General features: G+C 51.4%; 2 protein-coding genes across 2 annotated transcripts in view; one reads left to right on the plus strand and one right to left on the minus strand.

Moving 5' to 3' along the window:
* NFKBIE (NFKB inhibitor epsilon) overlaps positions 1 to 27,606 on the minus strand; it is a 216,876-nt gene that overhangs the window by 30,621 nt on the left and 158,649 nt on the right. The gene's annotated exons all lie outside the window — the stretch shown is intronic.
* Positions 4,738 to 27,606, plus strand: part of LOC116819042 (uncharacterized) — a 52,450-nt gene continuing 29,581 nt past the window's right edge. Inside the window, exons 1-6 of the mRNA XM_032770397.2 lie at positions 4,738 to 6,055; positions 10,629 to 10,736; positions 23,695 to 23,856; positions 25,479 to 25,610; positions 25,845 to 26,036; positions 26,659 to 26,742. Of these exons, the coding sequence (XP_032626288.1) occupies positions 5,630 to 6,055; positions 10,629 to 10,736; positions 23,695 to 23,856; positions 25,479 to 25,610; positions 25,845 to 26,036; positions 26,659 to 26,742 (1,104 nt within the window). The 5' untranslated portion in view covers positions 4,738 to 5,629. The remainder of the gene's footprint in view (positions 6,056 to 10,628; positions 10,737 to 23,694; positions 23,857 to 25,478; positions 25,611 to 25,844; positions 26,037 to 26,658; positions 26,743 to 27,606) is intronic.

Here is a 27,606-nt window from a genome sequence, read left to right on the forward strand (position 1 = left end):
TTTGCTTGCGCTCAGTTTATCAAGTGATCTTGATTACTCTGTATCAGTGACCTGGCCCCTGCACTAATTACCTCTGCCCTAATTTTTGTGTCATCTGTAAACTTTATCAATGATTTTATGTTTTCTTCCAGGTTATCGATCAAGATGTTAAAAAGCATAGGGCCAAGAACTGATCCCTGCAGGACTCGACTGGAAACAGACTGCTTGATGACAATTCCCTGTTTACAGTTACATTTGATGACCTGCTAATTTTTAATGTGCCATGCTAATTTTATATCATGATAGTTTTTTAATCAACATGCCACGCGGCACCAAGTCAAACACTTTACAGAAGTCTACGTCTATTATGTGAGCACTATTACTTTTATCAACCAAACTTTTAATCTCAGCAAAAAAAGATATCAGCTTAGTTTGACCAGCTCTATTTTCCATAAACTCATGTTGATTTGCTTTAATTACATTATCTCCTCAAGGTCGTTATTAATAGAGTCCCATATCAGCCACTCCATTATCTTGCTTGGGGTCAAGGTAAGGCTGACAACTCTATAATTACTCAGGTCATCCTGTGTACTCTTTTCAAAAATTGGCACAGCATTAGCTTTCTTCCAGTCTTCCCCAGTGCTCCAAGACTTATTGAAGATCAACATTAACAGTCCAGCAAGCTCCTCAGTCAGTTCTTTGAAAATCTTGGATGCAAGTTATCCAGCTGATTTAAAAATGTGTAACTTTAATAGCTTCTGTTTAACATCCTCCAGAGATACAAGCAGAATGGAAAGAGTGTTATCACCATATGATGAGACTGCATCACCTGTTTTTCCCCAATCATACAACAGAAATATTTATTGAATACCTGTGCCTTTTCTGCATTATTTTGGTAATTTTACCATTTCCATCTACCAATGGACCAATACCATTGCCAGGCTTCTTTTTGTTCCTAATATAGTTTTAAAACTTCTTCCTGTTGCCCTTAAGTCTGCTGGCCATAGAGTTTTCCTCGTATCCCTTGGCTTCCCTTATCAATTTTATACAATTTCGAACTTCTGATGTATATGCATTATATTGTGGCTTTTGGGGCATCTAGTAAGATATTCTTAAATGATTCTCAATGATTATTCATGTTTTGGAGACAGCAAGAAAGAAAAATCCTCATGTTTCCACATAGCAATTTGCATGAGTGTAATAGTGTTCCTACCTGATACTAGAATGTAAGTGGCATCCATATCCAAAAGTAGCATTCCACACTATGATCTACATGGCACCAATACCCATCGCTAGCATCCAAGTGGATGGAAATTGCTCAGGACCCCAGATCCTGTGGCACATTTTGCATGAATGGGCAGGTCTGCAGGGGGAACTAAATTTGGAACACAGGTTCTCATCTTCAGCTTGGTCCTTCACTCCCCTGGTTGATGGCTGCATAGAGACTGAGCACCTTGAAATGCTTAAAAAGGACCCGATCTGGCCAGTGCTGTTGGGCTGTAGCTCTCTTGGGCCAGAATGAAAGGTTGGATTTTTTGAGGGGTAGGGGTATAACAGAGGGAGAATGGGAGAGCACCGAGCAAGGCCTCTTTTCCTCCAAAGTATAAATATCTCCCCTATCGGACAGCCAGCGGGAACCAAAATAAAGTAAGTAGCATTGGCTAATGGTCCCAGAGTCTTCATGCAGGACACCCTTAGGTTACAGCAGAGCTTGCAAACAGCTGCCAGGTGCCCTTAGAAACTATAGTTACTGCACCCTCGGAGGGCCAGCCTCATAGCCCCTGGAGTCCCCAATGACACTAGATTATAGTGCCTCTTATGGGCTGTGGTCAACTTGCTCCTAACCCCCCTAAAGATTACTTCTACTGCTGAGTCCTCCATTCCTCCTCAGAGTTATGGAGCAGCCCTGAATGCCAGTGGCTATGTCCCCCCACTCCCTATGCCCACTTTTTCCTAGGCTGAAGCACAAGTACTTCTGTTATTTGGATGTATTACTCTCCCCAGGGGAAGCTGCAGACAATGAGGAGCGGGGTGTGGGTGACAGGGCAGCAGTTGCTGCGGGGGGTTGGCTGTATTTTTAACTCACAGCTGCCTGTTTGGGTTTCAATAGGGCCTTGTACTGAAACAGAACCCTGCACTCCTGCTGCTGCCAAACTGTGTTATTGTGCAGGACAGATGTTGTTAATGCAATCCCCTCCTTCTGCCCCCAGCGCTAACCACCCTGCATGTGCCGGGAGCCAGCACGACCATCCCGACAGATGGGATCATAGGGTCGAGCACTATCACTTACATCGAGCATGTGCCTTCCCCCCCTCCCCATCCCGAAGCAAGAGTTTAAAGGGGCAGCTGGTGAGGAGGAGAATTTTTGTAGTTTCTCATTGCTGGGGACATTATTTCTGTCTGTGCTGGAGACAGGTCAGGTTGTCAGAGGAAGCTGGGGCAGTGAAGGCTTTTCTTTGGGGAAAGATCCAGGGACGTTCCCTGAGCAATCCCGGAGAAGGAAGAATCCCAACAACTGTAAGAGCCATTCGGGTTAAATGGGTCCTCTCTTAGGGCTGATTTCCATCTGGAATCTCAGTGCTGGGGCCCCAGAGCTCAGGGGTGCATCCCAAGATAGGGTTGATCCATGGGGGCACCCTTCTCCCTCAGCAGCATTTGGCATGGGACACTCAGAAGCTGCGGGCTAGGGCTGCTTGTTTGGAAGGCAGAGTCACGTTTCTCTGCTACAATCACCTCGCCCTGGTCTAACCATGAAGAGGTGCTGTTTGAAGCTGGGCATTTTCATTGCTGTGAGACGGGGGATGCGTGCAAGCAGACAGTGCACGCCAGAGCAGGGGAAGACAAAGATGGGGACAGGAGACAGCCAAGATCAAGACTACTGGCAGTGAGCTATTACAGAAGCCATTGCTCTGTATAAAATTCAGCCCTTGGACTGAATCCTTCCTTGGGTTACTCCACAGGCTGCGACAGGGCTACTCCAGATAGCAAAGTGTTTGCTGGAGCAGGCCCCAAATCTGTCCATGGGACACACACCATGCCTTCTTGTCTGCATAAAAGGGGGACTATTTTACCATGAGTATTTTTCTTGTCTTCCTAGATTTTTCCCAGGTACAGGCCATCTTGAGCGTGCGAGCTGCCCAAGGGGAAAACTGTTGCTGAGCTTGAGGTAAGAAGGCTGAGTGTAATATACACAGTCCAAGGAAAAGCTACTGTTAGCTGAGCTCCTCTTGGTGGTGGTGTAGGGTTGGATCTTTCAGCTTCTCTTGGGCAGGCACTACCATGTATCCCGATCCATAAATATAGAGGGTGCTTTACTAAGCTGGCATGTTCCCTGCTATTCATAACAGATAGCAAGAACTTGCCCTAGGCTGCACACCTCCAATATGCAGCTTTCAGTCCCAGGCGACCACTTGTAAAGGCAGCCTCAGGAAGGATGGTCCAGGGGCTGGAATACTGGCCAAGGAGACATAAGTTCAGTTCCCACAGAGTTCCTGTGTGTTCTTCAACCTTAGTCTCTCTGTCCCCCATTTAAAATGTGGGGATGATAGCTCTGCCTCACAGGGTGTTGTGAGGATCAGTACACTAAAGACTGTGAAGTGCTCAAATCCCATGGTGATGGAGGCCACAGAAATATATCAGATGGCTGGACAAAGATCCAGTCCTACTAGGTAGCTTTTCCTCGTTCCCCTGGGACAGATTTCCCTGTGCATTGTATTAGAAAATCTATTGTCACCTCTGCCACTATGCTGCATGCTGTGTCCACAGGGAATTTCACGGGGGCAGAAAGAATAAAACCTACTACTAGACCTAAAGATTTCCCATGAGCTGCTGGCAGTATGGGGCCTATGACTCACAGGAGAACAGTTCTGAGTTCACCCCCTAGATCTGGCACTCAGGAGTTTGCTACCCTATTATATAACACAGGCACCTGACCAGAGTATCCCCTGTGATCCTTGCTGAGACCTGCCCTCAGCCCCTGCAGAGGTGAGACTGAGCCCTGCTAGGGTGCTGCTGCTGCCAAGCAGCCAGGGCCAGGCGGCGGGAGGGCAGTGGGCAGTTCCCGAGGGGCGCGGGGTGAAGGCGCCTGGCTGCGGCAAGAGGCCAGCAGAGGTGGTGGTCCTGGCCCTGCAGGGCTGGCCCAGCAGTACCCCCCCCCCCCAGTGTTCCCCGTTGCCATGGCGCCCGGAGAAGTTTCCTTGCCGAGGGCCGCTCCGCCGCCCATCCCGGTGGAATTCAATTGCATCATCGCCTCCGGCGCTCGGTTGCCTGGACAACGCCGGGCACATTCGGAGATGAAGTTCCCTCCCCAGCCCCAGTCCGCGCGCTGCGCCAGGGGGCAGCAGAGAGCCGCGGGGCAGGGCGGCGCGCGGGCCGCAGCTGGGATTCTGGTCCCTGCCGCGCGGCGGGCTGCAGTGCCGGGCAGCGCCCCGGGCCCCAACTACAGCCCTGGGGAGCGGGGCTGGAAGTGAGCTCGGGAGCCGCATGACCTCATGCTCAGGAATTGCCTGCCGGACGGGCTGGTCCCGCGCGGGGAGAGGGAGCCGGGCCGAGGGAGGGAGCCGGACGCCGCGGGCAGGGCTGGAGAGCCGTGAGCCCCGCGGGGCTGGATCCCCGCTGCGGGCGGCCAGGATGCACCGCCCGCCCGAGCTGCTGACCCCACTGTGCGTCTGCCCCGCAGAGCCCGGCCCGGCGCCCTGAGCGCAGCATGCCCGCCCCGCTGCTTCTGCTGCCGCTGCTGCGCACCCTCCTCGTCCGCCTGCTGCTCCTGGCTCGCAAGCGCCTCCTGCCGCTGCTCCGGCGCCTGGGGGCCCGCCTAGGCTCTCGGGAGTCCCGCGAGGCAGTGCTCACCTGCCTGCTCTGCATCCTCAACCTGCGCAAGAAGGCGGACGACTGAGACCTCGAGCCTCCCCCGGCGCAGGGGGGACAGCGCCGTGCACCTAGCCAGGGAGTGGGAGCGCAGCCTGCCAGCAGAGGAGAGCACCCTGTACCTGCTCTGTCCAGCCCAGGGGACGACAGGGAGCCCACCGAAGCAGGAGGAGAGACCGCAGCAGCCAACCTTGGAGTAGGGGAAGGTCTCTCAACACCCCGTGGGAGACTGGCCTGGCCTCTGGGAGCAGACTCATCGCTCCTCATCTCAGCTCTGCAGAGCCACCCCGTTTCCAGCCTTTTCCTGGGAGGATCATTTTCATCATCTTAGTCTGAAGATGGGATCCATCCTCCCCCTCACCTCCCTTCTTCTCTCCCGCTCTTCAGCTCCTGTTTTCTGACAGCCCCTCTAGAAGGGGATCCCTTCTCTTGGCCCCCCCAAGGGGCCTGGGATGGTTATTTTGTGACTTTCGCCCTTCGGAAGGGTTGGAAGCCCCACAGTTTGGGCCATTTCAAAGGAGGCTGGACAGAGGCCTGGAGAGTGATTTGGCCCTGGGCCCTGGGGGACGGACTAGACGGCACCAACCGGGGCTTCTCCATCTCTGTTTCTGGAGGCGGAGTTCAGCTGAAATCCTGTGTCATTTCCTTGCCTCGAGGTTTGCAGGCTGCTGGCTGGATCCTCTTCTGCCTCTCCTCTCCTTTGGCAGCAGTGGGTGGGGACTTTGGGGTTGTGATATCCCCCACAATCTCCTGGGGACTCCATAAGTCCGATGTTTGGAGGAGGATGTCTGGCAGCATGGCGAGGAAAATCCAGCCCTTCACCATCAGCACAAAGCTCTCCCTGCCCAAGTCCACGGTGGACTTCCCTGGGGACTCCTGCCCTGATGACACCACGGCTGGCCTGGATAACCGTACCCTGCGCCAGAACCTCAATGAGTGTGTCCCCATGTACTTGACTCAGGCCCAGTCCAGCCCTGTGCCCCCTGGAGGTGGGTTCCAGAGCACCAGCCCAACTGAGGAGGGCATCACCGATGAGGACCAGCTCAACCGCAACTCGCTAGCCCGCTCCATTAAGAAGATCACGCTATCTAACTGGCATGGGGAGCCTGGTCCAGGCAAGGAAGGGGTGTCTAGGGGCCCAGTCCGGACCAGCTGTGAGAGGAATCACAACAACAACAACAGCAGCAGAACAGGGAAGGCTCAGTTCAAGGTAAGGACTCTCTGTACCCTGGCCCCGGGACCCTGCATAGACATGGTCCTTTGCTGTGCGCTGTTGCTCTGCATTCTGCCTCTCTCTTACATCAGGGCTAGATCTGACCCCACGCCCTCCCAATCCTCAGCTATGGGAGTCTGCATGTCTGCTGATCTTTTTCCTTCCCAGTGAGAGGAGATAGCACAGGCAATGTGTGGAGCGAGACAAACATGGGTCTTCCTTGGGGAAGGACGTCCCATCTTGTAAAGGGCCTCTGGGAGCTTGGTTGCTTCTCTGTTTGTCCTATTATTAAAGACCAGTAGGAGCTCCAACCACATGATTCTGTAGAGGCAACATTACCCCCACCCCCAAGGGGAAAAAACCCACAGTGGGGGGGAGTTTGGAGACAAGAAGATGAGCATGCCTTTGGGGATACATCTGAATTCAAGCACTCCTGAGGGCTCCTCTCTCTGAGTCACCGTGGTAATCCGCACACCTCTCCCCTGGGGACCTCACAGCAATTTTTTTTTGGCCGGGGGGGTGGGGGGGAAGTATCATTATCCTCCTTTTACAGATGGGGAAGCTGAGGCTCAGGTCTCTTCCAGGGACTACATATTATGTCAGACTCAGGAACAGAACCCAGGAGTCCTGACAGTCAGTCACCTGTGCGCTAACCACTTGAACACACGCCTCTTCTAATCACTTGATGCTTGAGCTCAGAATACCCCCTTGGTGGCCTAAGGCTGGTGCTGGGAGAAAGCAGCTGAGATCTCAAGTAGAAACTCTGCATGATTTAACCCCAAAACAGCTGCTTTCATAGTGGGGCAAGACTGGGAAGAGAGCTGAGTACACGATCACCAAACTGCTGAGCTTCAGTGCCGGTAAAGGCCAGACAGCCTCACGCAAGCCTCTGGTGTGCTCAGCACACAGGCAGATCTTTTTGTTTTTCTTTTTTGCTAATGCCAAGCTTTTATTCAATGCTAGTTACAGACTTTGGAGGGGGCAGGTCACCCCATGATCAGCAGGTTGGGGCCGGGGGGGGGGGCGGCTGGGGGCGGGCCGCCCCGCCACGCCGCCCGCCATAACGAGAGGGGGGAGGGGGGGAGGGAGGGGGGGGGGGCGGCTGTGGCCGGGCTGGGCGGCAGGGTTTAAAGGGCTAGCGCTGCGGGCAGCTCGGGGCTCAGCTGCTGACGCCCAGGGTGAGCCAATCAAAAAAATACTCGCCCAGCCCTGCCTCTGGCACCCCCACACGCCGCAGGTTGGTCATGTGGTTGGACAGCTTCTTGAGGAGCTTCACCTCCTCATCCAGGTAGTCGGTCTCCAGGAAATCGCACGTATGGGTCTGTGTGGCTCGTGTCCACCTTGTGCAGGTCCAGCAGTGCCTGGTTGATGGTTTTCTTCAGCTTCAGGGCGAAGTCCATGGTGGCCGCCCCGTTCCCCCACTCGTTTCTGGATGGCCTGCCGGCGGATGCACCCCCCCACCTCCCCAGTGGTTCTGGAAACCCAGCAACCGCTCAGCCTATTCCCACTTCTTGCTAGGCAGCTTGACTGAGCAGTCCCCAGCTTGGCCAGTGAAAGGGGGAGTCTCATAGATTCTTTGCCTCCTCTTTTTTGGGTGGGGAGCGGAGGTGCAATAATTGCTTTTCCCCCCTGTCATTTGGGACTTGGGAGATTGAGTGAGTGGGTCAGTCCCCACAGAAGGGGGCTGGAAGGGTGGGGAGGCTGGTGAAATAGGGCTTTGTAAGAGAGGGAAGGACAGAGGGCTGGCAGGGAGTCAGGACATGTTAGGAGTACAGTGTGCTGGAGTGGAAGCTGGATTAGAAGAGAAGGGACTGTAGTATCCAGACAGGGTGAGAGTGGGGCTGGAAGAGAGAGAGAATAACGTTAGTACACACTCATTCTTGGCCTGCAGCTCCCACTGCTATCCCAGCCCTGGGCTCTGTCAGTGCCCCTTACTCCTGGCCTGCAGTCCCCTCGCCCTGCTATTCCAGTCCTTGGCTCCCCACGCACAGCTCTGCTGATGCGCCTCACTCCTGGCCTGCAGCCCGACTGTTATTTCCATCCTGGACTTCCCACACACAGCTCTTTCAATGCCCTTGATCCTGAATTGTAGCCCCCTGGCCCCTTCCTTCCTCTCCCCACTGTTCCAGCCCTCATGAGTGCAAACTGATGTGCCAAATTAACATTGAAGCAGAGAAGCATCTTCTGGAGAGTAAACTGAGGCCACTAAGCTCATTTCACTTGGGTGAAATCAGGATTGATGTCCAAGTTCTCAGTGGTGACCCACTAACACATTACCTCACTGCACTATCTCATTAGACCCCAAGGAAGAGTCCTCTAAGATGACCCTGAATCCTCAGCCAAGAACATGTGTGCGCGTACATACGCGTATCTCCCTGGCATTGAGCCCTGTAGGGTCTATGCTGGTTCCTCCTCCGGGTGGCTCTGGTTTACATGGTGGTGGCTGGCAGTGAAAGTCCCAGCCAGTCAGGGACACTAGCCTCTCATTTGCAGCCTCCAATACCCAAAGCAAGGCAAGGCCTAACTTAGTTCTTCATTTCACGTGTGCTCCAGAGCTGTCTGCTGGAGGGGCTGGGGCTGGGCAGGCACGCAGCAGTTCGGCAGGAAGGATGAGGTCATCGCCTGCTGATAGCCCTGTTTTCCTGAAGCTGGTGGATTGGAAGGCACAGTGTGTATAACGTGCCTGTGTCACCTGCAGGCTTATCTCCCATTGCTGAGCACTGGGTGGGGAAGGGCCGAGCAGGCCACAATGGGCGTGGGGACAGGACTGCCCATGAGTGGTTCCCAGGATACTGTGCCTGGCACAGCAGCAGCCGCTCAGTGTCTCTAACCACCTGCCGTTCCACAAACAGGATAGACGCTAATGTACATATGCGTCCATCACCTCTGTGGGGAGTCAGACCTGTGGGCACTGGCTGGGCAGGGAGGGCCCTGCTCCCTGTGAGATCTGCTCATCCCACAGTTGCCAGAATGATTCTGTCTGGGAGTGTTCAGCTCAATTAGACTTTTCTGGTGTTTCTGATCGTCCATTGCCGCCTCATGTCCCCTTTCCTGCTTAAGGTGGGCTGGCTCCTCCTGTAAAGATGAGGCAGATAGTGCTGTTGCAGGGCTGCTTGAGCCTGCCAGAGGCAGTACAGGGTGTGTGTGTAGCATAGGTGCCAGGGAAATGGTAGTGAGAGGACTCCCAGGGTGTGTCAGCTACAGAGATTCCTGAGACGTTTGCTGCTGCCTGACACTTACAACGTATAGCTAGAGCCCTGCAAATCTGTGCATAGCCATGTGATATCTGCAGATATCTGAATCTGCACACACAGATTTCTGTGGACCATGTTTGCAGATCGGATGCAGATTCTGTATCCGCACAGGGCTCTATATATAGCCATCCTGATAGGGCCAAACCAGCACAACTGCAGCAGTGGCACTAAAGGCTGGGGAGTGGATTGGTTCAGAGCGTGAGCTCCAGCCTGAGTGGGAAGGTCTACACAGCTGTTTTTAGCTCTGTGAGCCTGAGTCTCTAGACCTGGGCTCTGAGACTCACTCTCACGGGGTTTGTTTTGAAGCACAGACATACCCATGGGTTCCAGACCTGCAAGCCTCACTCCCATGAGGAGTCCCATTGACACCTATTCCTGTGAAGGAAGGTGGTGAGTAAGACTTGGCCTAGAATGGCTTTGTCTGTTGGTTAGAGGAGGTATGACCAGGAATCCTGGGTTCTAGTTCCAGCTCTGCCACAAATGTGTTGTGTACCCTTGGGCAAGTCTTTCCTCATCCCTGTTTATAAAATGGGGCTAACGGTATTGACCCACCTCCGAGGGGGCTGTGTGAGGCGGAGCTAATGTTTGCAGAGTGCTTTGAGCCTCTCAGATGGCAGGAGCTCAGGACGTGGGCAGTGTTATTCCCAAAGAGACGATATCAAAGATAGAGAGTGACTACCACATACCCCAAGGACTCTCTCTGCACAGTAAGCGAGCCCCTGTTACTGGCTTCTCTTCCAGCTGTTGTCCCCTGTACTATAAGAGCAGAAGTGACTCCAGATGTTAAAGATAACCCACGTTTCTGCCAGCACAGACTGGAGAATTGCAAGCAGCCAGTATCCTAGAAGTCCTGGGTATAATTCCCAGCCTGCTCTGAAACACAGTCCACACACTGTGCAGAGTCCAACCAATCCCACACCCTTCTCTTTCTGGCTCTACTAACAGTAACAAGGTAACAGCATACAGCTCAGATCAGACTGTCTCCCCAAGCCTGACTGCTCCTAGGGTTTCTTCTCTGGACCAGCTCAGCCCACAGCCTAGATCTTCTCTCCCCAAACAGGTGGGGTGCTGAGCCACCTGCCTCAAAGAGGCAGCCAAACCCACTTAACCCTTTCCTAGCAGGATCAACAGCCACTAACAGGAGGGTGGTAGGGGTTTAGGCAAACACAGGTAGCAAGTCACTATGGGGGGGGGTACACCTGAAAGCCCCTATCCAAGGAGCCCAGGCTTTGGCTGCTCAGTGAAGAGGTCTCTAGACCTCTCTTGGTGAGTGGGTGAGACTCAGCCCTTACAGACTGCTTCTTCTCCACCTCTAGGTCTTTCTCAGAAAGGAAGTGGATGTGGAGGAAGAAAAGCAGGGGGCCAGGAGCCTCCATGGTGGTGATTTCTGCTCTCCGGTGGACAAAGGTCCTCCCTTCCTTATGGTACGTCCCTGGTTCTCTTGATTTATAAGGGCCTGTGTGGGTCTTATACTGGGGTGGGATATTCTGGGTTGGTTTGGTGCTGTGTGAAAGTGGTCTGCAGGGGACATTTCCTGAGCACAAGAGTAGCTGGGAAAAGTGAGATCCCTCCTCCCAGGCCTGCCGTTATGATGAAATGCTGGTGGAGCAGGGGCTAACAAAGACTCAATAGGGCAACATGCTTGCCAGCTCTGAGGTTTGAGGCTGAGTAATATACTTGGGCCAATCCCTATAAGTGAGCGAGCTTGTCATGTCTGTAAAGCAGGCTCAGCTGTGAACTGCCTCCGTCCAGGGCAGGGCAGGGGGGGTTCATCAGATCCTTCTCTGAAAAGTGCATGACTGGTGCAGACACATCCTGGGCTTTCAGCCATTTGAATGGCCTAGTGTGGGGAGGGCTGCAGCAGCAAAGGGAATGGGCTGATCGTTTAAACAGGAACGTGAGGGGGGCTGGACAGTCCAGGGATGGATACCTGAAGGGAAGCAGCATCCCACCCCTCCCTCCTCAGGCTTCCATTCCTCACTGGCCTCCCTGTACCCTGCTGCTGGTCTCCTGGGGAAGCAGTGACAGTGTTAGCAGAGTCTGTGCTGCCTGTAGCCCTGTTGCTGAGTGTCCCTGGCACAAGTGTTGCTGATGCTTATTTAAGCAAGGCTGCATGAAGGTACCATGGGCAGGTCACATGACAGCATCAGACTCTCTCTTTCCGGGTTTTTTTTTTAAAACTATTTCTCTAGCCCTTGGGGTTGTGCAGAAAAGCTGGAAAAATGTGTTCCATGTGTAACAAGCGCAGTGAGATCTGCCAAGAGCCTGAAACGAGTGCTTGCGGGGGGGGCGGTACGCTGCCCCATTTGTGTCCGGTAACTCAGCTGCTCCAGGTCATCCCCACTGTCTGACACCATCCCCAGCAGAGCACTCTGTGTATTGGGGAGACCCTCATTGCTAGAGTGGTGTTGCAAATTCCCCCTCCCGCAAGTCCTCTGCTTCAGTGGATAAGACCAGAATCTTCCCTTCCCAAGGATGAATCCCAGCCCACCTGAAGACGGAGCAGTGATCCAGGGAGGGTTGGGCTTCCCACCAGCCCAGCCTAGGACTCTGGTACAGGTGACCCAAGTGGGGTTGGGGCCAGGTGCAGAGCCATGCATGCCCATGGCATGGTGACCCCCGTCGGGGGCATGTCTAGGACTCTGGATTGCCTTTGTCTAGCCCTGATGTAAGGGCAGGTTTGGTAAGAGGGCTAGGTGAGGGTCGCAGATTTCTTGAAGGAAGCAGTGAGCAGAGTGCCTGCTGGCTTGGTTCGGGGTTGTATGGGGGAGGGGTTTGTCCGCCCAGTTTGGATCAAGCCTCATTTTCCAGCTGTTTTATTCTTTCCCCTGGGTCCTGTTGCTGGAGCTCTGAGCTTTAGTCTCCTGTGGCCAGTGCAGCTGTCATACCACCCCTGCCTTCTCTTGCCAAAGCGCTGGGGGGATGGCCAGGATGTCTGGTCCCCCATGCAAACAAATTCAAGCCCCCAGAAGCTGTTGGAGGCTTCCCGAGAGCAGAATGGGGTGCCCCACAATCAGGCACAGGGAGGGACAGGAGAGCCCCTTGGCACTGGCCATAGAGCAATAAGCTCCTGGGCCCAAGGGACCCAGGACATGGAAGGCTGGCCAGAGTCCTTCAGCCAGTGTGTCCCACAGGCTGCGTGGCTGCTGCTGTTTTCTAGGGAGAGGCTGCTGCTGTAACCTGGCTGTGTCCTAGTTTGGCCCTGATCCCGTGGCAGGGGGTATATGTCCTTTACATGAACCAGTCTCTAGATTTTTCTTGCCTTCTGCAGAAGGGCTGCTCAGGAGGCCTGGCTCAGCAAGCAGTCCTGCTGGGGATGGGGGGAATCGTCCTGCAAGAATACAGCTCTATTGATAAGCTGCCCAACTCACCACCCACAGCACGGCCTTTTTCCACCTCTCCCCACTCCGTGCCAAGTGCTGCGCCTTGATCTGCCCCTTCCCAACCTGATCCACCAGGGCCTACGTTCCCTTCTCAGGGTGTGCACACAACCCTCACTATTAAAACCATGGCACATCACACTCTACGGACTGGCCACTGCCTGATCACTGTCCTTATGCCTCCTGTGCCAGACTGTAAGATCTGTGGGGCATGCCCGTAGCTGGTACAATGCCAGGCTTCTCAGTCTGCTCCATCTCCCAAGAGGGGCTGGCACTGAGCTCCCTCTATGCAGCAGGACATGAGATCCTCACAACCCGGGCCCTCCGCAGGGGTTTGTGCAGCTGGACCTCGGGTTGAGCTTGGAGGAAGGCCAGTTCCGTCTCTGGCTGACCTTAGCCGTCGCCCCTGTCGGAGCTGGATCCTGGACAGAACATTCCATTAGCACAGACAACGAGAGCGAAACCCCAGAGGAAATGCAGAGCTTCCCCTGCTTGATGAGTTACTTCAAATAAGAGTCTCCAGATGCCCCTGGAGAAGCAGTGGGCTGAGCTCCTGGGGACTGAAGAAGCACCATGTGGGGAGGGAGGGAGACAGGTGGGAGAATCGCCCTTTTGTTTCAGTTGCTCTCTTGCTTTGGAGTTCTGCTCGTCACTAAAGGGCACTGGATGTTCGGGCGAGGAAAACCCTGTCCCCAGGGCCCTCGGGGTCTGGTGGGAGCAGGCATGGGTGTGGGATCAGAGCACTGCAGCCCCTTCCCCAGGAGGACAGAGCTCCAGAACCATTTCTCTATTGGGTGAATTTTATTCCTTTTAGCAGGAGGCAGCTGCAAGAGAGAACCAGGCAATACTCAGAGAAATGGTACTAAGGAAACTTCCTCCTGATGCAGGTCTGCTAATGCCTTTCATTTCTGGTCCTCCTCTCCAACCCCGACTATTCTTGTCCTGGGCTTCCCTCACACAGCTCCGCCAGTGTCCCTCAATCCTGACCTGCAGCCCCCCTGCTATTTCCGCTCCTTGAGCAGAAAGCACAAAATCTGTCACATTGCAAAGTAGCTTAAATATATGGAGAGAGATTCTTTGAGGCAGGAGTGATCACCATTCCTGCCATGCCCATGCTAGAGGGCAGTGGGCTGCCAGGCTGCTCCACTTCATTTTCTGGCTGAGTGCAGTTGACACAATGCTCATTGCTCCCTGTGCTTGGTGGGAGGTGTCATAGTATAATTCCGCAGTCTGACCCTTAGAGTTCAAATATGAGGTACTAGCATAAATTCCTCTAAGCTTAATTACCAGCTTAGATCTGATAGCTCTGCCACCAGCCAGATTCCAGTGTCTGGCGCACTCTGGTCTCCCTAAAACCTTCCCTGGGGGACCCCAAGCCGAGAGAGCACAGAACAGAACAAAGAACACACACCCAAAAACTTCCCTCCCTGAGCTTTGAAAAATCCGGTTTCCTGATTGGTCCTCTGGTCAGGTGTTAGGTTCCCTTTGTTAACCCTTTACAGGTAAAAGAAACATTAACCCTTAGCTATCTATTTATGACACGCCCCCCAAATTGCAGACAGTGGGAAACGTCACTGGCGGCGATTTTTTCCTAGAACTTTAGAATAAAGAGATTAATACAACACATGCACCTTTACATATACTACTAAGTATGTAAACTACAAGACTTTTACATATTAAGGAAAAAATTTTAACCAGCGTATTCTGGGAAACTCTCACAGGAGAGTGCATCAGCTACTTTGTTAGAAGCCCCCGAAATGTGTTGAATTTCAAAATCAAAATCTTGGAGAGCTAAACTCCAACGAAGAAGTTTTTTTCCAGAACTTTAGAATAAGAGATTAATACAACACATGCACCTTTACATATACTACTAAGTATGAACTACAAGACTTTTACATATTAAGGAAAAAATTTTAACCAGCGGTATTCTGGGAAACTCTCACAGGAGGTGCATCAGCTACTTTGTTAGAAGCCCCCGAAATGTGTTGAATTTCAAAATCAAAATCTTGGAGAAGCTAAACTCCAACGAAGAAGTTTCTTGTTGTTCCCTTTGGCTGTATGAAGCCATTTTAGCGCAGCATGGTTAGTTTGTAGCTGGAACGCCGTCCCCAACATATGGGCGTAGCTTTTCCAGGGCGTACACAAGGCTAGCATTCCTTTTCACTGACTGACCAGTGGACTTTCCCTCTCAGACAGTTTCTTGCTGAGAAACACGACAGGATGAAGTTGTGATCTGGCCCTTCCTGCATGAGAATGCTCCTACACCACGCTCAGATGCATCAGTGGTTACTAGGAATGGTTTGTCAAAGTCCGGGGCCCTTAGCACCGGGTCAGACATGAGCATCGCCTTAAGTTGGGTAAAGGCCTTCTGACTCTCATCAGTCCACTCAACTGTATTTGGCTGGGTTTTTTGGTCAGGTCGGTCAATGGGGCAGCGATTGGCTGTAGTGTGGTACAATCGCCTGTAATACCCGGCCAGCTTAAAGGGATATGGACCTGTTTCTTTGACTTTGGGACAGGCCACTTTTGGATAGCATCCACCTTGGCCTGTAGGGGGTTTATGGTTCCTCGACCACCTGATGTCCAGGTAAGTCACTCTGTTTTGGCCGATTTGACACTTTTGGCCTTAACAGTTAGTCCAGCCTGCCTGATGCGCTCAAAGACCTTTTCCAGGTGTAGGGGTGTTCGGGCCAGGAGTCTGAAAAAATGGCCACATCATCGAGGTAGGCAACTGCATATTCTCCCGTCCTGCTAGTAGACCATCTACCAGCCTCTGGAAGGTTGCAGGTGCATTTCACAGCCCGAAAGGAGTACTTAAATTCACACCCCTCATGGGTGACTGTCATAAATAGTAGTTAAGGGTTAATGTTTCTTTTACCTGTAAAGGTATACCAAGGGAACCAACACCTGACAAGAGGACCAATCAGGAAACCGGATTTTTTAAAAGCTTAAGGGGGGAATTTGTGGATCTTCTTTGTCTTGGGTCTGTGTCTTTATCTGTCTTCAGCTATGAGAAGGTCTTTTCTATCTTCTCTCTTCTGTTTCCAAATTGTAAGTACAGGTAGAAAAACATATAGGTTTTTATGTTGTTTGGTTGTTTACATGTGTGTAGCTTGCTGGAATGTTTTCAAATTGGATATCTTTTTGAATCAGACTGTTTATTCATTTTTTTCTTTTAAGCAATTGATCTTGTATTATTGTCATCTTGATACAGAGAAATTTTGTATGTCTTTTTTCTTTCTTTTTTTTTATATAAGTTTTCTTTTAAGACTTGTTTGAGTTTTTCTCTCTGGGTAGGCTAAGGAACAAGGGAGGAATTCTCTTTGTGTTAGATCTACAGAGGATAAGCTCTGCAGCACCAGGGATTGGTGGGAGGGGGAAGAGAGATAGAATCATTTCTGTTTCCTTGTATTTGGGTTTCTCTCTTGTGGTAAGGAGATATGCTTCTTGGTATGTGATGTAAAGAGATTGCATCAATACTCTCAGGTTAGCCCAGAGAGGAAAGTCTGGGTGAGAGAGGAGGGGGAAGGGAAGTGGAGTATTTCCTTGCCGGTAAGACTCAGAGCGTTCTGGGTCTTGGGGTCCCTACAGGAAGTTGGGGACCAGAGCGAGGCAGGCGCTGTAATTCCTGTCTGGTGGCAGCGAAATAAGATCCAAGCTGGTAATTAAGCTTGGAGTTCATGCTAAGCACCCAGATTTTGGACCGCTAAGGTCCAGATTTTGGAGAAAGGCTTATGATAGTGACGAATGCTGACCTTTCCTTGGCAGGGTTCATCTAGCGGTACTTGCCAGTACCCTTGTTTAAGTCTATTGTAGAGTGAACTGGGCACGTCCCAACTTTTCCAATAGCTCATCGGTGCGTGGCATGGATGTTGTCTGGACGAGTTACTGCATTTAGCTTATGGTAGTCCACGCAAAAGCGATTTCCCATCTGGTTTGGTACCAGAACACTGGAGGTGCCCATGCCACTGGTGATGAGCGTATTATACCCATCTGTAGTATGTTCTGGATCTCCCATTCTATAGCAGCTTGGGCGTGAGGAGACACTCGGTAGGGTGGTGTTCTAATTGGGTGAGCATTCCTGTGTCAATGGAGTGATATGCCTGTTCAGTCCATCCTGGGTGGCTGAGAACAATGGGGCAAGCTAGTGCACAGCTCCTTGGTTTGTCGCCGCTGCAGACGTTCCGGGGTGGTTGAGAGGTTCACCTCTTCCACACCACTGTCCTTTTTCCCTTCGTAGTAGACACCGTCAGGCCACTCAGCATCATCTCTCTGGACTGTAAACTAACAAACCTGTAAGTCTCTGAATAGAGGGCTTGGAGAATTAACATGGTACCTCTTGGGTTTAGTGAGAATTGGGAAATGCTATGAGGTAGTTAACAGCTCCAGGCGCTCTTGGACCGTGAATGGCCCTTTCCATGATGTTTCCATCTTATGGGCCTGTTGCGCCTTTAAGACCATAACCTGGTCTCCTACCTTGAAAGAACAGGTCTCTGGTATGTTTATCATACCAGGCCTTTTGCTCTTCCTGAGCATCCTTTAGGTTTTCTCTAGCAGGGGCTAAAGGTGTCAGAGGGTGCTTTGTAGGTTGCTTACAAAGTCCAGACTGTTAGTTCCTGGAGAGGGTGTAAACCCCTCCCATTGTTGCTTCACCACCTTAACCTCGTGGCCATACACAAGTTCAAATGGTGAAAAACCCTAAACTGAGGTGTGACAGCCCTGTGTAATTAGAGCAAACTGCTGCAACACTAGTCCCAGTCATTGGATGCTCATTCACGAATTTACGGATCATGGCCCACACAAGTTCCATTAAACCTTTCGACCAGGCCATTGGTTTGAGTGTGGTAGGGGTGGCAACCAAGTGATTCACTCATGAGTTTCCCACAGGTCTTTCATGGTGCCTGCCAGAAATTAGATCCTAATCTGTAAGGATATCGGAGGCAACCTACCCTGGTGAAATGTCTGTTAGGGCCTGGCAAACAGCTTTAGCCCTGGTGTGTCTAAGCTACGGCTTTCCGGCCATCGGGTAGCAAGTCCACGAACGTTAGTACCGTACTGCTTTCCTCTGGGCGTCTTTCTGGGGAAGGACCCAGAATATCCACAGCTACTCGCTGAAATGGGACTCAATTATGGGGAATGGCTGGAGGGGGCCTGACCAGATCTTGGGGCTTTCCCACTCTTTGGCAACCTCACAGACCGGACATACTTGGCAACGTCCTTTGCCCATCCCCTCCCCAGTGGAGGAGATTCCCAATCTGTCTTTGGTTCTGTTCACCCCAGCATGGCCACTGGGATGATCATGGGCTAAGTTAAGAGCTTCCCCCGGTACTTAGTTGGAACCACCAACTGTTTGTTTTTGTGGCTGCCATTCTTCCTGGTGTCCACCAGAAAAGAATTTCCTTGTATAAAAGTCCTTGGTCTATAACAACCGGGATCGGTCAGAGAGAGCTGAGAGGCGGGTGGGTGCTCCGTGCCCGGCCCCAAGCTTTTTGAAGGCTGTCATCTGCTTCTGCTCAAGTCTGGAAATGTTCCCTTGAGGCTGGGGACCCAGTTCTTCCTCGACTGTGGACTGGGCTTCGGTCCCTCTGGAAGCGATTGTAGGGTGATGGGGTTGTTTCCATTGCTGGTGAACCGCTCTCCGCTTGGTGCACCTGTGGTATTTTTTAGGGCTCTGGCTCTAGCCTTTGGTGGTTGTTTGTTGCTTTCTGCCAGTTCAGGCTCGCTGGCGTCTCTGGCGTTGAGGTTGACGTGTGGTTGTGATTGTGGTGCGTTGGTGCTGGTTGCCTGTTCCAGTTCGGGCTGGGATGGAGGTTGCTGTGCTGTTTCAGTCGTTTGCAGGGATCGGTTCATACCTCTGTCTGGGTTTGGGCTAACAGGATGGGGCTTCTGTGGACAGCTCCAGGACAGGAATGGGTCTTGGAAGTTTGCCTGGTTTGCTGCGTGTAAACATTCCCATCTCTTGGTGTTTCACTTGGTTGGCCAGTCTTCCCCAGGTAGCATGGGTGGAATACTTGTTCATTAGACTGCAAACAAGTCCACTTCTCTGAAGCCTTTGTATGGACAGGCGTTCAGCTGTAGGCATTCGATACAGTTGTGACGTATTGAAGGGTAATGGTCCTATCTATTGGCCTTTGGCCATAGTGGATATATTGGGATCCCGAAGGATTGGTGGATGCTGGAGCACTGTGTGCGCCATCGTTCTTCACGCGCAGGTAACTTCTTTCCGCCACTCAGCTTTATCATTCACATTTCCTTCACTCAAGGGGATTTGAGAGGTATGTCCTGGGGCTGGGGATCGTTTGGTGTGATGATGGTCGAAATGTGACTTGCACGTTGCGCGTTCTCTTGGGCAGTTGGCCTTTATAGTATGTCCGCTTCTCATTTAAGCAGATCTCTGCACTGTCCGGGCTGAGCTGAGTGAGTCATCTGATAGTCAGTGGGCTGGGCTACTGTTGAGTGGAGCGATCTAGGGTGTGTTGTGGTTTACTTGGGTTGCTCAGGTTGGGTTCTTGGGCTCCTCGGTGGAATAGGAGGTTTATTGTCTGTGTGTGCCCCTGGGGTCTATTTTTCCTTGACGGTCGTATGTGCCTTTTCTTGATTTCTGCCACTTTCCATCCATTTGGCTCCACTCCCCCAACCTCGGTGGACGATTTTTGGTTTCATTTGTATTTACATGTTTATATTTCCTCGGCACACCACCAAATTTCCTTGATTGGGGGGGGCATTCCATTGATTTGAGGAGGTGGCCGTTCGCGTGTCACGGGATTTGACATGGTCGATGTTCAGATTCATCAATATAGAGAACATAATTCTATTCAACGTGTCCTAGGGCGTGTCTGGGAAATGCAGCATCTGCGTCTTCCATTTGGGTTCTGAAAACGCCACGGGGTCCATGATACGGGTGTATCCCCTTTTCTAAATCTGGCCCGTTGTTTGAAACGAGTTTATAATCGTACTTCTGTTTGTGATGGCTTTCAGCGCCACTCTTTGTAAGGCGTCCACTAGCGTTTGACCTCCCTCATACCTTCGGTTCATCACAGACGGTGCTCAAATGCTGTTACACCAATGAAGGCCTTTTCAAAATTTTCTAGAGGCCTCACGTTGTCACTACCTCCTGTAGAGTGCTGGGAATTTTTTGTGCTGTGGAAGGCATTATTGGTGAAGGGTGTGTTAGGATTGGCTGGCATGTTTGTCCCTAAGCCTGCGCTAACCTCCATTATGACTTTCTACTCTTTCTTCCGTCTTTTCACTTTGTTTTTGTTTGTTTCTCCAGTTCTTTTGTTGGTTTTTCAGGTTCGTCGCTGGTGGGCTGCATCTTTGCTTTTTCTTTTTCTATGGGCTGCATCTTGAGCCTGTCTTCCTTTTGTAGTGCCGGTTGACTTTGTTCTTTCTTTTCTTTCAGCCCTCTCTTTTTTTTTTTTTGTATTATTCTGGTCTTTGTTAGTTTCCTTTTCCATGTTTCCTTGTGAGGTCATAGCGTCTGTGAATTTGTTTTCTACATCCGGTTTTTCCCTGTAAGTCATGGTTTCCTGCTTTTCTGTTTGGGGTGTCCTCTGGTGCTTAGTTGGTTGATGGCTGCGCTCTGTTGGTGCTCTCTGGTTTGGTTCTGAGCACAGTGCTTTTCTTTTCTTCTGCTATTTTACATGTAATTACCGAAAACTGTTGTATTGCATGTGTGTTTTGCTGGGTAACTGTTCCAATCGGCGTTCTATTGTTTTCACAGACCTTTGTCACCTGTAATGTCTTGCCTTATAATGCAGACAACTGAGCGTAACTGAGAGACGAACTTTTTTCTCTCTGGCTCTTTTAAACCGAAGATCTTCTGTCTGCTAAAGCGCCGCAGGAAGAAAAGATAATCGCTTCTGCTTTGAGATTCTTAGGGTTTCCACTTCGCTGCCACACATGTCGATCGTTAATCTCCTTCATTGACTGAGTAGAGTTCCAACTTGAGCCCCCCCCCACGGAAGAGACACCACGAACACAACAGTACTTCAGCATAAATTCGCTCTAGCTTATACAGCTTCAGATTGATAGCGTTTTGCCACCAGAGGTCAGATGGTCTCCGGATGGTCATTCGTTGGTGGTTCCCGTCAACCTTCTGGCCCCAGACTCTGGGATGCCTGAGGTCTACAACGGGAGCATAACCCTCCCCTTGTTCCTCTTTTGGGTCCTCCAGGTTCCTCCTGGATGGCCGCTGGCGATCCCTTTTCATCCTTGATGCCAACAGAAGGTCAGTTTTCTTTCCCTGCAGTCAGACCTCCTGCAAGTAAGTTTGCAACTCTGAACAGAGATTTCTCATCCCAGTTCTTTCGCATGGAGAGCCGTACCTGGCACCGTCTTCTTGGAGCTCAACTCGCAGCATTCCACGTTTTAAAGGAAAGCTTTCTATAAAGAACGAGGACTAGACTGGGTCTCTGGTATCAGTGTTGACATATAAGGGTCATTGCTGAAAGACATGGATAACAGCTTATTTAAAGAAGTAATTTTAACATTCAGCACTCACAATGTTAAGACAAAACATATAGCCTATTGTTTTTCTACCTTTGTACTCACAACTTGGAAACAGAAGATTAGAAAGAGCCTGAAGGTAGAGAGATCCTCTCTCAGAGCCGAGAGAGCACAGAACAGAACAAAGAACACACACCCAAAAAATTCCCTCCCTGAGCTTTGAAAAATCCGGTTTCCTGATTGGTCCTCTGGTCAGGTGTTTTGTTCCCTTTGTTAACCCTTTACAGGTAGAAGAAACATTAACCCTTAGCTATCTATTTATGACAGGAGGAGTAAAGGGAAACTTCCAAGATAACTCTGTGCCTTGATGTTGTGCTTGAGGGCTAGGGGTTGGGGCCAGGCTTGAGAAAGAGGAGGAGGCAGCTGGGGAGTAGGGGGAGGAATGGGGATGCAGAAAGAGTGCAACAAATGTCTGAGCTCCTCACAGAAATATTCAGTTTCACTAAAATCAGCTACTTACCAGAGGACTGAAGAGCAGCACATGTTGTCCCTGGCTCTACATAGGAAGAAGGGTGATGCTGGGAATTACAGCCTGCCTGATTGCCATCGCATGTGATAAACTAATTGAAATGATGATTAAAAGTAGGAGTTATAAACCACATATCTAATCATAGGGACTAACCAGCGTGGCTTCTGCTGAGGAGAATACGATCTATCAGAACTTTTTGAACATGTCAATAAAACAGTGGATAAAGGCAAAGTGGTTGACATAAGTTGTTTGGACTTCCAAAAAGCCTTTGATTAAGTCCTGCACAGGAGGCTATTAAGAAAACTATGTAACCATGAGGCGAGAGGCAAAATACCATCAGAGATCACAGACTGGCGGAGTCAGAAAACAGAGAGTCAGAATAACTGGTTGAAGGTTAGCAGTGAGGTGAGCCAAGGCTCCAGACTGAGACCAGTGCTGTGTGACAGATGTGTTCATCTGGAAAAGGGAGTGAGTCGGGAAGTGGGAACATCTGCAGCTAGCACATAATTATTTAAGTTAGTCAAGTCCAGAGAAGAGTGTGAGGAACTTCAGAGGGATCTAACCAAGCTAGGTAAATGGGCACCACGATGGTGGGTGAGAGTGAGTGGTGACAAATACAAAGTAATGCAGGTTGAGGGAATAGTTTAAACTACTCATACACCTTACAGGGCATAGGTGCTGGAAGTAGGGGTGTGGGGGGTCCTGCCTTAAAACTATTTCCATCATATCCAGGGTTTACAGTTTGGTTTGATGGCTGTCAGCATCCCCACTATACAAATTGTTCTAGAACCTCTGTTACAGGGATCTAAATTAACTGTGTCAGCTCAGGGAAAAGACCTGAGCATCACTGAGGACAGCTCAATAAAGACCTCTGCTCAGTAGGGAGCTGCTGTCCAAAAAGGAACCAATGTTCAGATGCATGAGGAATGGGATGGAGGAATGTCATTGTACAAATCTGTATTATGCCTGTTCTGCTCATCCGTCTCACAAAGAAACTAGACGAAATAGAGATGGGCCATAAGATTGATTAGAGACCTGGAAACACTTCAGAGTGAAGAGAGATTGAAAAGATTGGCATTGTTTATTTTAGAGAGGAGAGAAATAACATGGGACGTGATCAAAGGATACAAGCTAATGAAGTGTAGAGAAAGTAGGCCATTCTGTTCATAACACTAGAATAGGGAGCATCCAGTGAGTTTGTAAGGTGGTGTGTTTGAAATGAACCAAAGTAAACCTCTCTTCATGCAGTGCACAGTTGGACTGTGGAACTCATTGCCACTAGATACCATTGAAGTCCAAAGCCAAGAACTTAGCAGGATTCAACAAAGATTGGAGATTTATCTGGAGAATGAGAATGTCCAGAGATACAACAATAGGGATTTTTAAGAGAGAGAATGTTTTGAAAGGGTTGTGAACTCTTCTGCTTCTAGACGTAAGCCAACCTCTAACTGATGGGTGTTAGGGGGAAACTTTTCACAGGAGCAGGTTCTCTTACAACTCCCTACTGTAGGGTTTCTTTCACTCTCCTCTGAAGCATGGGCTACTGGCAACTGTCAGAGACCCTATCTGGATGTAGCTCAGGGCTGATCCAGTAAAGCAATTCCTGTGTAACATAAGGGAGAGGAAATGTACTGAACTAAGAGGAAGCAAATGGAGATGGTTGCATTTTACGTTGTCTGTCTATTTAGATTGCAAACTTTTTGCAGCATGGATTGTGCCTAGGACTAGCCGAGTGCGGAGACCCATGTGTGTTTGTGATGCCACGACAAATTCTGTGAACGACAAGTGACTTCTGTCTCAGAAAAACACAGGACTAGAAACTCAGCTGGTGTAAATCATTGAAGTCAGTGAGCCAGATCCTCAGCTGAAGTGTCTTGGCGAAGAGCTATTGAAGCCAATGGATAGTATTTAATATTTGTGGGTACAAACCAGGCTGCCATCCCCTTTCATGTGTGTGTTTGGGTTGGCTCAGGTTTCCACCCCCAGGTAAGTGCACTAAGTCTTTCCATTCTTTGACTCCCGTAGGTTTCAGGATGCCATGCACCAGCCCCCTGGAAGGAAAGTGTCAAGAACAAGGAGCCAAGTGGAGTGGCTGGGCTGAAAACTGGCAGCCGAAGCAGTGCAGGACAGGCAAACGTCCCTGACCAGAGCCTTCTCATAGTCCAGTTGAACCGAGAGATAATGCAGGTAGAGTCCGGGGATCCCTGGAGGAAGGTCTGGGAGCAGGGAGCTCAGTGAATGTCTGGTTAATGGAGCAGTTGCCCAGGATGCTGCCCCACCACAGTGTGCTTCTACTTTGGGGGTGGTGGGTTTGGCCCCTGGGGGGAGCAGTGATGGTAGGAGAAAGCTCCTTCCTTCCAGCTCCAGTGGAGGAATGAAGCGGGGATGTGTTCATGGCCGGAAGCCTTTCATCTGAGCAGCAGGAGTGTGAGGGGGAGTGAACGCTCAGCCCAAACGAAGCCATTGTTGTGGCATAACGTCATATTTGGCTGCCTTTCTCCAGGCCGTCTGCCCCAGGGAGCGTGGGTCAGCCCGCATAGGGGCCCAGTTCCCTTCCCCCACCCAGCAGCAGCAGAGGCAGCACAAGAAAAGGGGTCACAAAGAAGGGGTGTCTCTGTCTGCTCTGCAGGGGGATGGTGGGACAGCGGGGGGAGAGAGAATAAAAGGAGAACAGACTTCTCACACGGCGGGTAGAGAGATTGCCTGTGAGGCCTGCCCGCCTGGCTATGTCCTCTTCACTCCGCCTGCAAAGGGCCTTGGCTGCCAGGCGAGGGGGACGCAGCCCAGCCAGACTGCAGGGCTCTCCAGAGGCAGCCAGAAATTCTGGGCTTTAGCATTTCAGTCTCCTTCCCCCAGGGGCTGTGCCCAGAGCCCCATTCCAGGGGACCCACGAATGCAGTTTAGACCAGTGGCTCTCAAACTTTTCTACTGGTGACCCCTTTCACACAGCACGCCTCTGAGTGTGACCCCCCTTATAAATTAAAAACACTTTATATATGTTTAACACCATTATAAATGCTGGAGGCAAAGCAGAGTTTGGGGTGGAGGCTGACAGCTTGTGACCCCCCCCATGTGAGAGAACCCCCAGTGTGAGAACCCCTGAGTTAGACTGTTCTTGTTCTGACAAATCAGGAACTCCTGCGCCAGGTCAGCCCAATGGACCCATCTGCCCTACGTCCCCACCTGTACCACCTGAGACCAATAGGACATCTAGCCCAGTATTCTTTGCTGCCTGCTACCCCAGCTCAGACCGATGGGCCAGCTCCCAGTCGTGCCAGGTCATCAGACCAATGGCCCCATGTATCCCGGTCTGGGATGGGCCCATTTACCCAGTTGTCATAGAAAGGGGGGGGATAGCTCAGTGGTTTGAGCATTGGCCTGCTAAACCCAGGGTTGTGAGTTCAATCCTTGAGAGGGCCGCTTACAGATCGGGGTAAAAATCAGTACTTGGTCCTGCTATTGAAGGTAGGGGGCTGGACTCAATGACCTTTCAAGGTCTCTTCCAGTTCTAGGAGATAGATATATCTCCAATTATTTTAAGGGGGGAGGGATAGCTCAATGGTTTGAGCATTGGCGTGCTAAACCCAGGGTTGTGAGTTCAATCCTTGAGGGGGCCATTTAGGGATCTGGGGTAAAAAACTGTCTGGAAATTAGTCCTGCTTTGAGCAGGGGGTTGGACTAGATGACCTTCTGAGGTCCCTTCCAACCCTGATATTCTATGATTCTAACTTCTGGAAGAAGTGGCTAAGTGCCATCCCCAGGCCTGTTTCAGTGGCATTCCCAGATCAGCGCTTCTCCTTGTGTTCCAGGCCGAGAGCTGGGTACGAGGGAAGCTGCAGGATCTGAAGGATGGCTGCAATATCCAGGACTGGGAACGGGTGGCACAGACCCTGCAAAGAGACATGAGGGATTTTGAGAACACACTGATCAAACTGAACCAGGTATGGTGGGGGCTCCAGGACAGACCCACTCCCATTCCAGCCTCCTCCGCAGCAATCCCCTGGCATCCTGCTTGAACTGACCCAATTGGGTCCGTGCTATCCTCTCCTGCACCTCGGCAGTGCCTGGCTATCCCTGTGTCTTTGGGCTCCTCCATGCCCAGTCACTACCCTAGCAGGCCAATGGATTCAAGGCTTAGGTTCTCTGAGCTGCTTCCCTTCCCTTCCTCTTCCCAGATGGGTGAGCAGCTCATGGGCTGGCCCAGCCCCAGTGTGGAGATTGTCAGGAGGCAGCTGCTGGCCCTGAAGGAGCAGTGGCAGCTGCTGAAGCAGACAGCCGGGAATCAAAGCAAAGCACTGGGTGGGCTACGGAACCTGCAGGAGTTCAACAGGAGAGCAGAGCGGCTGGAGGCTTGGATCAGGCAGAAGGTATGGGGAGTGGGAGAGCAGGCTGTATGGGACCTCATCAGCCATCTCCTGACTGCCTGGTGATGCATTAGGAACGTGCCCCACCCCCTGCAATGTCTAGAGGGACCCTGCCCCTGCAGTGGGGTCTCTGAGCCTTGCCACTGACTCTGCCAAAGGTTTGGCCCTTGAGCAGAGACCTGCCACTTGGAAAGGGTAGGGCAGCAGCCCGGGGCCCAGGATGGGACTGTAGGGTGCAGGGAGGTGGGGCCAGGGCCCTAACAGGGAAAATGCCACTTGATTAAAAATGGTATCGTCATACTCTCAGCCTGTAGGCAAATTGCATTTGCCATGGCAACCAAGAGCTAGCTGCCTGTGTAAGGTCGAGCATGGCTGAGATCACCTCTGGACAGGGTGGTGGTGCTTCAGGGCATTTATCCCTGTTACAGAAGGGGAAACTGAGGGCAGGAGGGGAAGGGACTTGCCCAAGTTCACACAGTGAGCTGGGAGTGGGACCCAGGAGTGCTGACTCCCAGTTGCCCTGCCCTCATCCTAGACCTCCTGCTTCAGGTTCAGTCTGGGGCCGTTTCTCTGTAGATCTCGGCTTCCTCTGCCTTCTCTATGTTCTAACCCCCTTCTGTCCCAGGAAGAGAAGCCTGTGCTGACTGCCCTTCTGCAAGAGAGCATGGACAAGATCCAGCTCACCCGCCGCATCCTTGACTTAAAACAGGTGAGAGTCCCTCTCCTTGCCTGGCTTGGGCTTGGTCCCTGTCACCCCACTCTCAGGGGATGTCAGCTAAAGCTCGGCCCCCAGGGGACACCTCAGACTTCCTAGCCAGTGCTCCATCTCAGTGCCTCACTGGCTTAATGTTCGACCTGGGATGAGCCAGGAACATCTCGGTAACACCCAGCTATCCTTTGGGGAGGCCTCTGCATGTTCACACTGTTGAGCCTAGCGCCCCCTGGTGCTACAAGAATCAGAATGCTCTTTGAAGCCATGTCCATCAGCCACAGAGTCCATTGTGCTGGGGCACCCAGACTCAGCTGGGCAGTGGTTCCTGCCCAAGTCTCTCAGCAGCCAGTGCTGGAGCATCTGGAATGGAGTACATAGACTTTAAGGCCTGAAGGGACCATCATTATCACCTACTCTGACCTCCTGCACCCTGCAGGCCGCAGAACCTCTCCCACCCACTCCTATAACAGACTCATAACCTCTGGCTGAGTTACTGAAGCCCGCAAATCACGGTTTAAAGACTTCAAGTTACAGAGAACCCACCGTTTACACTAGTTTAAACCTGCAAGTGACCTGTGCCCCATGCTGCAGAGGAAGGCAAAATAACCCCCGGGGTCTTTGCCAATCTGACCTGGAGGAAAATTCCTTCCCGACCCCAAAATGGTGATCAGTTAGACCCTGAGCATGTGGGTAAGACCCCCAGCCAAACACCTAGGAAAGAATTCTCTGTAGTAACTCAGAGCCCTCCCCAGTTAGTGTCCCATCACCTGCAATTGGAGATATTTGCTGCTAGCAGTCACAGATCAGCTACATGCCATTTGTGACCCAGTGGGGAGCGGGGCGGATTGACCTGGGAATGTC

The sequence above is a fragment of the Chelonoidis abingdonii genome, chromosome 3 (assembly GCF_003597395.2).
Source record: "Chelonoidis abingdonii isolate Lonesome George chromosome 3, CheloAbing_2.0, whole genome shotgun sequence".
Taxonomy (NCBI): Eukaryota; Metazoa; Chordata; order Testudines; family Testudinidae; genus Chelonoidis; species Chelonoidis abingdonii.